This window comes from Ictidomys tridecemlineatus, chromosome 8 (genome assembly GCF_052094955.1).
Source record: "Ictidomys tridecemlineatus isolate mIctTri1 chromosome 8, mIctTri1.hap1, whole genome shotgun sequence".
In the NCBI taxonomy this organism is placed as follows: Eukaryota; Metazoa; Chordata; class Mammalia; order Rodentia; family Sciuridae; genus Ictidomys; species Ictidomys tridecemlineatus.
This window is the reverse complement of record NC_135484.1, coordinates 39,200,968-39,214,135: the sequence shown is the minus strand read 5'-3', so window position 1 is coordinate 39,214,135 and position 13,168 is coordinate 39,200,968. Positions and strand designations below refer to the sequence as shown.

Genomic DNA, 13,168 nt, shown 5'->3' with positions numbered 1-13,168 from the left:
CAAGTAATTCCAATCATAGTATTAGATGGCTATACTTAGTATACTAACTCTAAATTGGTAACTGATTGGAGAATACTAAAATGACCTTCACACCAATCTGAATCTTTTAAATGAACCTAAAAAAGACTCTTCCATATAAAATTGGAAGATAGCTAAGCTCAGAGTTTCTTGTGTTGAGTATTAAAACTACCATTAACACTATCAAAACTATGATTAGCATCTATGCTCATTTTTCTTTTAGGCTCTTGTTTGTGGTAAACTGGGGTGTAGTTCAACATCACTTAAAGAAAATTCTTGAAAAATTTTGTGCAAATTTATGATGAATGTTGGTAACTGGACATTAATTATTTTGCATTCTCCATGAATCTATCTTCTTCTGCTTTGTGCATAAAGTTCTGAAAAAATATCAAATAATTGTTTGTTAGAGTCTGTAAACAATTCAAGACAACTTGTGTACATTGATACAGCAGGAGTGAGCCCTTTATTGTAGGACAGGAGGGGTATATATACATTCCACACAGTTTATCTTAATTAACATAAACTAGATACAGCAGTCAACCAATAAGGAATCTCTACACTTAATGGCTTGCTGGCATTACTTCATAAACCACTTCCTCTGCAAAATGCCAGGTGCCATCTTGACTTGTTTACAGACTCTAACAATCGTTTGTTAAATAAATTAACATTTAGGATCTAGGGATGTTGTTGAAATTTAATTTTTGCTTTTGCATTGGACTCCTTAGCTTTCCATCTAGAAACACACTTCAGGTTTTAACTTATGCTTTACTCCTTAATGACAGTCTCTAATCCATTCATTCCATTTTCCTCTTGCTCCTCAAAGTTCCCTGAGAGTCATGTCTCATAAAAATTGATTTGTTTGTTTTATGCTTGGTTTACTTCCTAATTGTTTTATATGTGTAAATGGTATATATTTTAAATTTGAATAATGAGAAATTAGGAAATCTGTCTCACAAATCTGTCTCACAAAAAAAACAAAGTCATATGTTTTTAAATTTTAACTTCTAATTTTATCTGCATTTCTTTTAGATAACTTAGAACTAGCAGCCTATATCGCATGAGTTTTATATAATTATTTCATCCCTTGGGCCCTAGATTTATTCATATTTCATCTCCAGACTTAGAACAGTAACTGGCAAAAGCAATTATCAATATATATATATATATATATATGTGTGTGTGTGTGTGTGTGTGTGTGTGTGTGTGTGTGTGTGTGTGTTTAAGAGAATGAATATTTTTCAGAGTGTTAGCAATCTTGCTCCTATCCATCCACGGGTAAGTGTCAGAATTATGGGAGAGAGATAAAACACTATGTTCCAAAGCACCTGGGTATGGAGAGTCCATGTCACTCAAAAACAGAGACCCATACCAGGAGATGGTTATAATGAGCATTCTAGCCAAGGCCTGTGAGGCATTTCAAATACAGAGAGACAGTGCAAAAAAACTGAGTAAATAAACATGGTCTACTTAATTCAAGAGAGAGCCATAATTTTCTGGCAACTGTCAGAACTATTATTTCTTATATAACTTTCAGTCACTGTGAACAAAGCCTCTAGTAGATTCCTCTACTTTTTGCTTTAATCTAGTTATTCCTGCTACCCTAAGTACTTCCTGCTCACATCTTCCAAGCCTTGTTCTATGAACCACAACTTATCACCCTTTGCTTAAGAAAGGCCTTTCCCCAGAGTCTTGAAAATGCTCTTGCCTTGCTCCTATGCTTAATTCAATGCCTTTATAGGACATTTTGATAAGACCACTAGCTTGAACCACTAGATCTGGTCATACTTAGAACACTCACCACCATTTTTCCTTAATAGCTGATTTTTCATCATTTACCTGAAGAAAGTTATTTAGAGATTACCTGTATGACAGTATTATTTCATTATTTCTCCATGAACTGGAAATGATGTTGAATACACATATGCTAAGTTCAAAGTAGTGCATGTAGGGCTCAGAAGCAATGATGGAGACAGGAATAGTGTAAAAAACATGTATATGGGGGAAAGAGGCACTAGGGATTCATAATAAACAACTAGTCCAAAATAAGTGAGGAGCAGGAGACATCAGTCTTTTCAATATTCTAGCGAGCATAAATAAATAAATAAAGTATCTAAGCCAGGATTGTTACTCAATTTCTTAGTCAATTAATATGTACATTGATTATCCCACAGACTAATCAATAATCCCACAGACTAATTCTCAAATGCCTCCTATCTCTATTTCCTTCCTCTCTACATTGATGGAACCTACTCTTGATCCCTCTTTTCTTGGGCTAATCATCTCAACTTCCATATAATGCCATGAATACTGTAAACTATCAGTACGAAGAAGAGGACATCATTTTCTCATCCTAAAACTGAATCCAGCAAGTTTCACTGTGTGCTCACTAATTGTAAGATTTAAGAATAACATGTCATTATTTTACTAAATTATACAACATTATTCATAATTCCAAATTGGAGTCATATGTTTTTAAATCTGTGCAGTCTTTATTCTTATCATTTTTTGCTCTTTTCTGTTTGCATTTTAATCTACTATATCAGAGGCAGAGACCTAGTATTATTTATTTTTCTGTTTCCATTGGCAAGCATTCAACCTGATACATAAAAGATGCTAAATTCTGAATACAAATGAACCTCAGACATGACATACTGCTGCATAATTCTACATCTGTGTCAATAATTCCATAGTCTAAAAGTTTGTTATATTTCGGGCAGAGGTAATTTGCCTTTCTCTAAATGTAATGCCTAATACTTTTACAGATGTAAATTCACATACTTGGCATTTTATCAAATTATAAACAATAATACATTTTATAAAACACCCTTTTTTTTCTAGGCAATTACACGTAAGTTAAATAAGTCTAACCATGGTCATAAGTAATAGTTCTAATGCTGAATATCAAAGAAGTGCCACTTCGTATTTGCCATTTTTATTGTGACATTACATCCAGTTGTCTACCTCAAACAGAAAGTTCTGATAATCACATGAGGCTTTTATTTTGAAAGGTAATAATAACTTTTCCAGGGAAGACTTGCAAAGTGTATTTTGAAAGTTTAAATAAATGGAAATGGATTCTCTCAAATCCACAAACTCACCTATTCCCTTCATCTTATTAAAGTGAACTTTGAACTACTAAGAGTCTTCCTCTTCCTTCGTTTTTCTCTCCATTTCACTAAACATTGTCAGGGAGGGCAAAATGACGCAGCAAATGAGTAGCACAAAACCAGTTTGTCACAGGGTTCTAGCCACATTCCAGCTGAATAAAATCAACTTTTCCCTGTATTTGCAGGTTTCCAAAAGCAAATTATCTTCATTCTCATAGTTTAAAATATTGTATCTTTTCCTTGTTGAGCTGAAGACCACATGCACCAGCTCCTGCCACAAATACAAAATTTAAAATGTCTACCCAGTATATATTTAAATATAATATTTAAAGTACATTGTGAGATGGGCTTTGCAGTTTATGAGGAAACAACTCATTTACATACCAAAGGATCTCTCAAAATTGTAAACTCTGTGTGTCTTTGACAGCTTGACTTGAGGCACAGAGATGTGGAGATGTTTGATGTTTAGAGAGCATAACTTGGAGAGAAAGGAGCAGGACTTTATTCACCACACATTTGCCAAGGATACTTATTTTTCCTTTGATGATGGAAATGACTATCTTTTTGTACCAGGAAGTTCACCTATCTCTGCATAACCCTTACTTGGGGCAATGCATGTTTATTTGACACTAAATAAGCACTTCCTATCAGAAACTATGCATGTCACTCATTTTATCCAGAGCAGGCAGAATTAAGTAAGAGCAAAAATTTAACCTTGATGGATCTTCCTAGAACTTTAATTCAAACAGGGTCTAAACTTCCTGAATTTATTCTCTTTAAATAAGTTATATTAGAAGTATGCATGTTTTATATATTAAGTATATCCCTGAAATTTTATTTTAAATTTGAAGAAAAGGAAAGAATAATGTTTTAATACTGTAAACTATAAATATCAAAACTATAAAACCAATAGCTTAACTGGAAAATCGTAAGCATTTATGTATTGTCTTTTCAAATTGATATATTCAGCCAAAGTTCAATGTAGATTATTTTAAAATTGCTAAATTGCCCTGTTTATGTTTCCTTAATATTAAATATTGTTAACTGATTAAAAATTAATGAAAACAACATTGGAAGCTTTAAATCTCTAAGGATTCCTAGCCTTTCCTATAAAAGCTGAATAGCCTCAATTCATTTTTGCATTGTAAAAGGAGCATAATTTTCAAATTACAGTCTCAGTGATGGCCAAATATAAACTGATAAACTGAATGTTTTCCATGAGTACTGTGTGCTTATGGAATAGGGAGTAAAATGAGTCATTATTACAAAAATCTAACAAAAGCTGCTGCAAGAAAAAGCTTCTTAGTGGAACCCAGGTGGGTCTCACACTACAGAGACATATTTTCCTGTTCACTTTTACTACAGATGTGACATTATGAATGTTTTGTCCAATTAAAAAAATGGCATGATCTTGTAAAAAGTTAAAAAAAAAAAAAACTTCCTGTCAATATACTGTTAACAAGTAACCAAGTTTCATCTGCTAATTCATTGCCCCTTGTGTGGGAAATCCCATTCACCTCTTTTCTGACTTAAAACTACACTCACTTGCTACTTTACCATACTACGTTTCTTTTTATGTTTTTTATTTATTTACTTTTGCATTAAAATTCTTAATACATCATTATACCATAATTTATCTTATCTGTGATTATATATAAGGTATGTTGACACCAAATTCACATCTTCATACATGTATTTTGTATAATGATGAGGGTCTCCTTTCACCATCCATGCTATTCCCCTTCTCCCTCCCTTTCCCTCCCACCCCTATTCCCTATCTAGAGGTAATCTTCTGCCCTTGCTCTCCCTCCCAACCCCATTTTGAGTCACCCTCCTTACATCAGAGAAGACATTTGGCATTTTTTGGGGGGGGGATTGGCTAACTTCACTTGGCATAATCTTCTCTAATGCTATCTATTTTCCTGCAAATGCCATGATCTTATTCTTTCTTATTGCTGAGTAATATTCCATTGTGTATAAATGCCACATTCTTTGTTTATCCGTTCATCCACTGAAGGACATCTAGGTAGACTCCACAGTTTAACTATTGTGAATTTTGCTGCTATAAACATTAATGTGGCTGTGTTCCTGTAATACGCTGTTTCTAGGTCCTTTGGGTATAGTCCGAGAAGAGGAATAGCTGGGTCCAAGGTTATTCCCAGTTTTTCAAGGAATCTCCATACTGCTTTCCAAATTGGTTGCACCAATTTGCAGTCCCACCAGCAGTGTATGAGTGTACCTTTTTCCCCGGCATCCTCGGCAGCACTTATTGTTGTTTGTCTTCATAATGGCTACCACTGTTACTGGAGTGAGATGGTATCTTATAGTAGTTTTAATTTTCATTTTTCTGATTGCTAGAGATGATGAGCAACTCTGCGTCTAATAGAAGAAAAAGTAATCTCCATCTCGTGGGGCTAGGCCCCAACTTCCTTAATAAGAGGCCTATACCACAAGAATTAAAACCAAGAATCAACAAATGGATTCAAACTAAAAAAGTTTTTTTCTCAGCAAAAGAAATAATATGTGAGGTGAATAGGGAGCCTACATCCTGGGAACAAATTTTTACCCCTCACACATCAGATAGAGCTCTAATCTCTAGGGTATATAAAGAGCTCAACAAGATAAGCACCAAAAACCAAATAATCCAATTAATAAATGGGCCAAGGACCTGAACAGACACTTCTCAGAAGAGGATATACAATCAACAAATAACACTGCCTTTCATTTTCTAATTCTTTTTATATTTTTGATTGATATGCAATATTTGTACATGTGAGAGCAGACTCCATTAAAAAGTGGAAAGCAATCTCTCATCCATTAGTATTAATATGGTTAAAACCTTCAATTTTTATAAATGTAAGCTTCTCTCAATTCTGCTAATTCTTCTGACTTTCAATGAAACATACAGCACAGTTTCTCACAGCTGCTTTCCTTATCTTTTTCAAAATTCAACTTGAGGAGAAAAGCAGATTAAAAAGCTTTACAATCAGATTGATCAGGTTTATGGGGCACCTGCGTTTCTGTGATATTTTAAAAATAAAGAGCTTTGTACTTAATGTTCTGTCAATAAACACATTATTCCTGGGCCTAGCATATTTTAGAACTATTTTTCTTGCCTAATATTGAATATAGGTTTTTTAAGTGGTTTTCAGGTTTTTGTATGAATCACCTCAAAAATCAACTTTTGCTAATTAATGTCTTTAAAAGATCACTACTAATCTTGAGAAATGATAGCCTCTAGATTTCCAAATTACAATGCATATATTTTTAAATAATTATTTACTAGCCTATTGTTTTAAATATAAACCATATTTCTAGGCCCTTCTGTGTATTACATGCATCTTCCATTTCCATGTCAGTAATAACAGATTGTTCAACTTAATAATTTACACTTATAAGCAAATTCAGTGGCCAGCGTCACTGAACTATAGATCTTATGAAAAGCAAATTCTTACTAAAAGTTATCTATTTTACCCAAAGCATCAACTCTTTTTTCTTTTTCTTAATTTTTTTTTAATGAAAACGCTTGAATACTCACAAAAGTAGACAAAATGTTATAATGAAATTCCATGTATCCATCATTAGGCCTAAAGTATCCCACTCATATTCAATTCTACCCCTGATACACATCATAGACCTTCCTTTCAGCATATTATTTACAAACATCATACCACATCATCCATATATATTTGAGTAAATATCTCCAAATAATGAATAGTTTTAAAACATAACCACCATAGGGTCATCACACTAAAAAAACAGAATAGCAATTCTCTAATACTACATAACAATTTGTGTGTGTCAAGTTTCTAATCATTTCATCAGAATTGTTTTTAAAGTTGTTTGAATATGATTGAGTACTGCCATACACTGCCATGGGTTGTTCTTTTTTTTATACATTTCTTTTAGTGTATGCCTAGCCTTGGCATCTCTCTGTTCCTGGTATTATTGGGAGGAACTGGCTTGTTGGTATTTGTGCTGCAGGGATTCTCACAGCCTGGAGTTTGGCACGCTCCTCATTCTTACACAGTGGAATCTGTTCTTGTTCTCCTTCATTTGTTTTATTTTTACTTCTCCTCCTTGTCCTCTTCCTTCCTTTATTAAGTCACAGGAGTTAATTCTCGCTCTGATTGTATTGGCTGATTAGGTTTAGCCAAGATTTTGCCATTTTATGGCTTTCAGACTTTTATTCACAGAACTTTTTATTTCCCTCCAATGCCATATTGTGGGGAAATAACCTTCTAATTTAACTGTTTCTCATCATGGTCCTTTTCTTCTGAAGGTACTAGCTTTCCAATGCCAATTTTAAAATGTGCTACTAGAACTAAAAATGAATTTTTTTATGTGGCCTATTGTTTTCCTTTATCCAGAGAATGGAGAACATACCGAGAAGTGATTGGGGCTTAAACCCAAGGCTATATCCTCACACTCCCAAGTGATCGCCACTTAATGTAAAGCCACCTCTTTGGGCTTTCATAGGGTAAACATAGATATGCTATTTGGATCTGTTATGGTTTGGATGCGAGATGTCCCCCAAAAGCTCACGTGTGAAACAATGCAAAAAGGTTCAGAGGAGAAATGATTGGGCTGTGAGGGTCTTACCTGATTAGTGATTTAATCCCCTGAGAGGGATAGGGATTAACTGAGTGGTAACTGAAGTGGTAGGGTGGCTGGAGAGAATGGTAATTAGGGCATGGCTTTGGTATATATATTTGTTTCTGGAAAGTGGAGTCTCTCGTCACCCTGATGTGAGCTGCTCTCCTCCGCCACACTCTCCCGCCATGATGTTTAGCCTCACCTGGAGACCTGAACAATGTAGTCTGGCTAGTCTTCTCTGGACTAAGACCTCCAAAACCATGAGCCTCTGAATAAATTTTTCCTCCTCTATAATTGTTCTGGTCAGATCCTTTAGTCACAGCATTGAAAAAGCTGACTAAAACAGGATCTCCACTTAATTTCACCATCTGTTGTTCTAAGTGCTATAACTTGTGTGCTTAGTTCTTAAGTAGTCTTGCTGTGGAATCTTGGTCTATCTTCCTGAAAGCAATGATGGGGTTTTGGGGATGCAGAGTCTCTAGGAGCAGTGCAGTATGCAAAATAAATAAACAACTTTGCTCTAAATTTTGAATATGAAATCCTCTTACAGATTTGATTGTTTCAGAAGCAGTGAAATGAGTTTTAGCTAATAATAAGGAAAGAATTCCATATATAAGTGCAATGACCTGCTTTTGAACTCTGAGTTTATACAACAGCTTAGAAGTTAGAAGTACAACATATGTTGTTCTTTTAAATAGTTTCTTTTATCTAAATGTTCTAGAAAATGCCAAGTTATTTATATAGAAGATCATCAACTTGAGTCCATTATATAAAATTTTTTCTTTCTTTATTTGAGAAGTTCTTATCCCTAGAGAACACAATTATATAAATATTATTGCAAAGCCTACTATGACTGTATATTAGTTAATAGACAATTTGAAAATATTACATATTTTAAGAACTTTAAAAAAATCTTTGCCATTTTTTCAAAAAAGCTATTGAGTAGATTTTGCTTTACTACAAAATAAGTATTTAAAAGGCATTTTTCACAGTAATATATACTGTCAAATATATGTTACAATGCGACACATCTAGCCATGAGGCTGTAAGTCTGCGTGAACCTCAGAAGGGGGAATTAACTTTGGCACTTGTCTAGGAATAACTAAGCTTCTGGAAGCAAGGTGGAGGGCTATTTATAACCCTAAACCTGAGTGCTGTTTGAGTCTGATCCAGTCTGGAGCCTGGTTTAGCCTACTAAGTGTACCATGGGCCTGATATAGCCATCCAACAGCCATTGAAATGATACTAACCTTACTAAATGTCTCACACAATGAGAGGACATCTTCAACCTAACTCTGTAGTCAGACATGGATGTGAACCTACATTACACCATATGTAGGTGTGTGAATTCAGGCACATTTCTTAACCTCTTTAAACCTCAGCTTCCTATTCTATAAATAGCCATACTAAGAGCATTTCAATTGGTTGCTATGAGGGTTGAATGAGCATGTAACAAACTTAATACAGTGTTGAACATCTTATGTCTTCCAAATAAATGACCGTTGCTTTTATTATCGACATTGATGGTTGTCTTTATTAATTTAATTATCTTTATTAATTTATCCTGGCCAGAACCAAAGGTGTTATTTATCTAATATCCTCTGAGGTTCAACTTTGTGCTAGTTCTCATTTTCCTGTTGCTCTGTATCTGAAATGCAATTCTATATCTTGTTAGTCCCTTTCTTTTATCATATGAAATAATACAACTTAGAACATGCAGTAGAAATCTATGTGAAGAACTCAGTAAAGTCTATACCATTTACTATAGTTTAATAAGCACTGGGATAAGCCACAGCAGACATGGATTTTATCCTCAGACCTCCCCTAACTACCGCGGAAGAGAGGTTTGATTGATGTGACCTGCACTCCTCATCAGTGAAATTGAGGACATTGGGCTTCAGCTCTCTAAGATGCTTCTCTAGCTCCATACTTCCTTCAGTGTTTGGTTTCTTGGGGATAAGTGAATGGAAAGGGTAATGAGTAGTTGTCATAGGGCTTCTAATGTAGTGCAAAAGTGGTTGTGACAGAAGTGTAGCAGATGAGAGAAGAATATTCCAGGCTGAAGGAATAATGGCCTGTACCAAAATTCAGTACAAAAGTATCCCAATTATAAAACACTGGAAAGGGGGTACTATACCTATGGCCAAAAAAAAGTTGGAATTACAAAGACAAAGTGAAAAGTACATAATAGAGCAGCAGGCCAAACTCTTTGAATAGCCAGAGAATTACTGTGGTACCAACCTTAAAATGTTAAGTTCACTGAGTTGGCAATCTAATTTTCATTTGAGAAATATAGTTAATAAATCATTTCAGAAAAGGAATAACTGCATCACTGAGGTTCAGATGACATTGATCCTATGAACTGTGAAAAACAGGGAGTGGGAAATGTCCATCACCCAGAAATTCAAGGTTGCTTTTTGCTTCTTAAATTTATTACATTCAATTATTTTGTGGGTCACTACAAAAGGCCTTCCTTGAACCCTTTAACACCCACAGGGGAAAGAAAGAAACAAAAGTTTAATTTCATATTTAGGCATTTTCCCATAAAATGTATCATGAATCAGGTGCAAAGGACCGTAACCCAAAAGGACACCCGAAATGGTTCAGCCAGCTGACCTCCTGAATTACCTGGCAGTACACCCCCAAATGGAGGTGGGACACATACTCATAGGCATCTTAATAACTTGTGCAGGGCTAAGCAAGAAACGTTTTTAGACATCCTTCTTTAAGACAAACTAAAGGCCACATGACACAGAATATCTTGGGAACAGGAAAAAAATACTATTTATATTTAGTTAGCAAATTCTTAACTAAAATTGGTAATCCGTAAACCTGATATCCTCCTACAGAAAGAAAACAGAAATTAGTGTTAAGGAACCTGACTTCAAATCTTGGCTATGCTGTGGTCATGAGTAAGTCACAGACCTCAGAGTTAGTTTCAATCTGCAAAACAGGGTAATAATGCTACTTAATTGAATAAAATGGGCCTTAAATAAACAAATACATGAAATTCTGAATGAAACATATAGTACATAGAAAGCTCTCAGTAATTGTTATTAATTTAGGTGCCAGAATGACTTCTCCACGGAAAAATTGAGTAAGGTGATTTTTATAAATATTGACTGAAAATCTCCAACAGGAATTACTGTGTGTCTACATTAATGTTCACCCCCAAATACCAAAACCACATATTCTGTTTTTCACTTGTCTGATTAAAAAGGAACCAGCACAGCATTCAACTGGGAAGTTGTCAAAAGCACCACCTGTCTTGTTTTCTTACAGCTGTCAAAAGCAGATTTTAGATCCACCTCTCAAATTTTTACCCCAACTACAACCAAACTGTGTCTGTATTCAAAATACTTTAAAGAATCCCTTTAAAGTAAGATAGAAAAAGAAGTGTGTGTGTGTGTGTGTGTGTGTGTGTGTGTGTGTGTGTGTGTTGCTGCCAAGGCAAAATAATAACAACTATGTTTTAGGTATATATAACATGAAAAAAATTGTTTTAATCTTAAGATAGAATTCACCATTTGAAGTGAAAGAAAAAGGAGTTTAGGAAAACAATTAGAAGTCTAACACTTAATTGCTTTATTTTTAAAGTTGGATTGATTTCTAGTGTGTTTGTGAAATTTCCAATTTTGTGTTCCCATCTACAGAAAAATAGATACAAATTTTTTAGAGCTCTTGTACCTTAATCACAGAAATTTCATCTTTGTGTGTGTATTTATATATGCTGGTTGGAATGAAAAAAAACAAATTTAAGGTTTCCATTTTTAAATACCATAAAGCAAAAATGCTCAAAATCATCTTTCTACATTTAAACATTAAATATAATATTTTAAGTTTATCACGGTCTCCATCCTTGCAAAGCTTCTAATTTTTGCTAGATGAGAGATCAGCCATGATGTTACATGACCGTAGCTATTTATAGAGGTGTAGATGACAACTGTTAACTTGTGGGGCTTTTGGTGTAGCAGAGAACAGTTTCCACATGCAAAATTTCAGAGAAATCTTTTCTCCTTCCCCCAACGCACATATCTGGCAGCTTCTCACCTTGAATCCACTTCCCAGATCTTGTATAAAATCACTGAACAAGATAATTACCTAAAAGCAACATTTTAAATGGATGCATTGATGGTCTCTTTGACTGTCAATTTATACCACGTCCCCCCTATGAGACTCTATTGGAAGATGGTAGCAATACCTTCAGCAGTGATCTCAGTCATGGTGGTCGGGTAAAGTGAATCAGGTGGAAGGTCCGTCAAGTGGTTCTTTGCAGAGTACTTTACGATTGGAGAACTCTGGTAGAAGGGTCTGTGTTAAAACGTGAGGGCTCTTCGTTTTCCTGGCTGTTTCTCCTGCTGATTTGTTGTCCTGTTGAACTTTGCCTCTTCTCTGCAGAGTTCTCCCCCTGGAAACAACCTAAGCCCTTTCCAAAGCAGCACTTGTGGCTCAGCTAGGAGTATCAGCTTAGAACAAAAATAGCTTCATCTCCCTAGGACTCTTCAGCACTTTTTTTTTTTTCCCCTTTTGGCACTCTAGAGGAACACACACACACACACACACACACACACACACACACACACACACACGCTCTTAAGCCCCAGAGATAGGCCAAAAAAAAAAAAAAATCCAAAGAACTAAAAAGTATTGTCTAAGCCCCCGCAGTTTCTCTAAGATAATTACAGATCTTGGGGTCTGTGTCAGAAAACAAGAAATAAAGAGTTGAAAGTAATCTTACCCATGATTGCTCAGATTTATTCTTAGTATCCTTAATGCTCAGAACATTCTTCTCTCCCTTATTTGGTTTGGGGAGTGTCCTGTAATGTCTACCAGAGGCAAAGGGGAGGGCAATCTTAAGTAATTTTCTCAAAGTTGATTCCCTATTGGTCCAAATCTACTTAGCAGGTGCAGTTACTTATATAGGGATAAACTTAAAATTCCCAACAATGAAACCCTGAAGTTTTCTTCTAAAGTAGTAATGTTGTACAACATTAATAACTTCTAAACTCTAATCAGTAAAAATATATAATATGAAGTAAATCATGTTACTTGAGAACCAACAAAGAATTTACTCATTTTTTTCTTTAATACCTTACAGAAAACAAAATCTTTGAATTTACAAATGAAGGAACAGAAAGGGAAGGTGACATGAAGTTTAGAAATCCACAGATAATATTTCAGAGAAAGACTTGACTTTTCCCTAGCTCCACTTTAAAAACAAGAATCATAGGATCAGCTAACAATTAGCCAAATTGGCTGATTAGCATTTCACCTTCCCACTCCTAGACAGGTGTTAATGAGCAGAGAAATATTCAATAGTTGGTGGTTGGAAGGAGAAGGAGAATCAAAGGGCATTGATAATCATAAACTCTAACCAGTCCCTGAATAATCAAGGGTTGACTATATTATCTTTTATTTTTTCCTCATATTCAACCTAATAAATGCTT

At 34.9% G+C, this 13,168-nt stretch overlaps 1 protein-coding gene across 17 annotated transcripts in view; it reads right to left on the bottom strand.

Moving 5' to 3' along the window:
- Positions 1 to 12,539, bottom strand: part of Trdn (triadin) — a 356,336-nt gene extending 343,797 nt beyond the window's left edge. For 10 of the 17 annotated variants that reach the window (XM_078019255.1, XM_078019257.1, XM_078019263.1 and 7 more), the window contains exon 1: positions 11,923 to 12,439. In XM_078019255.1, the coding sequence (XP_077875381.1) occupies positions 11,923 to 11,944 (22 nt within the window). In that variant the 5' untranslated portion in view covers positions 11,945 to 12,439. The other 7 variants (XM_078019260.1, XM_078019256.1, XM_078019272.1 and 4 more) reach the window with 3 other exon arrangements.
- Positions 12,540 to 13,168: the final 629 nt, after the last annotated feature.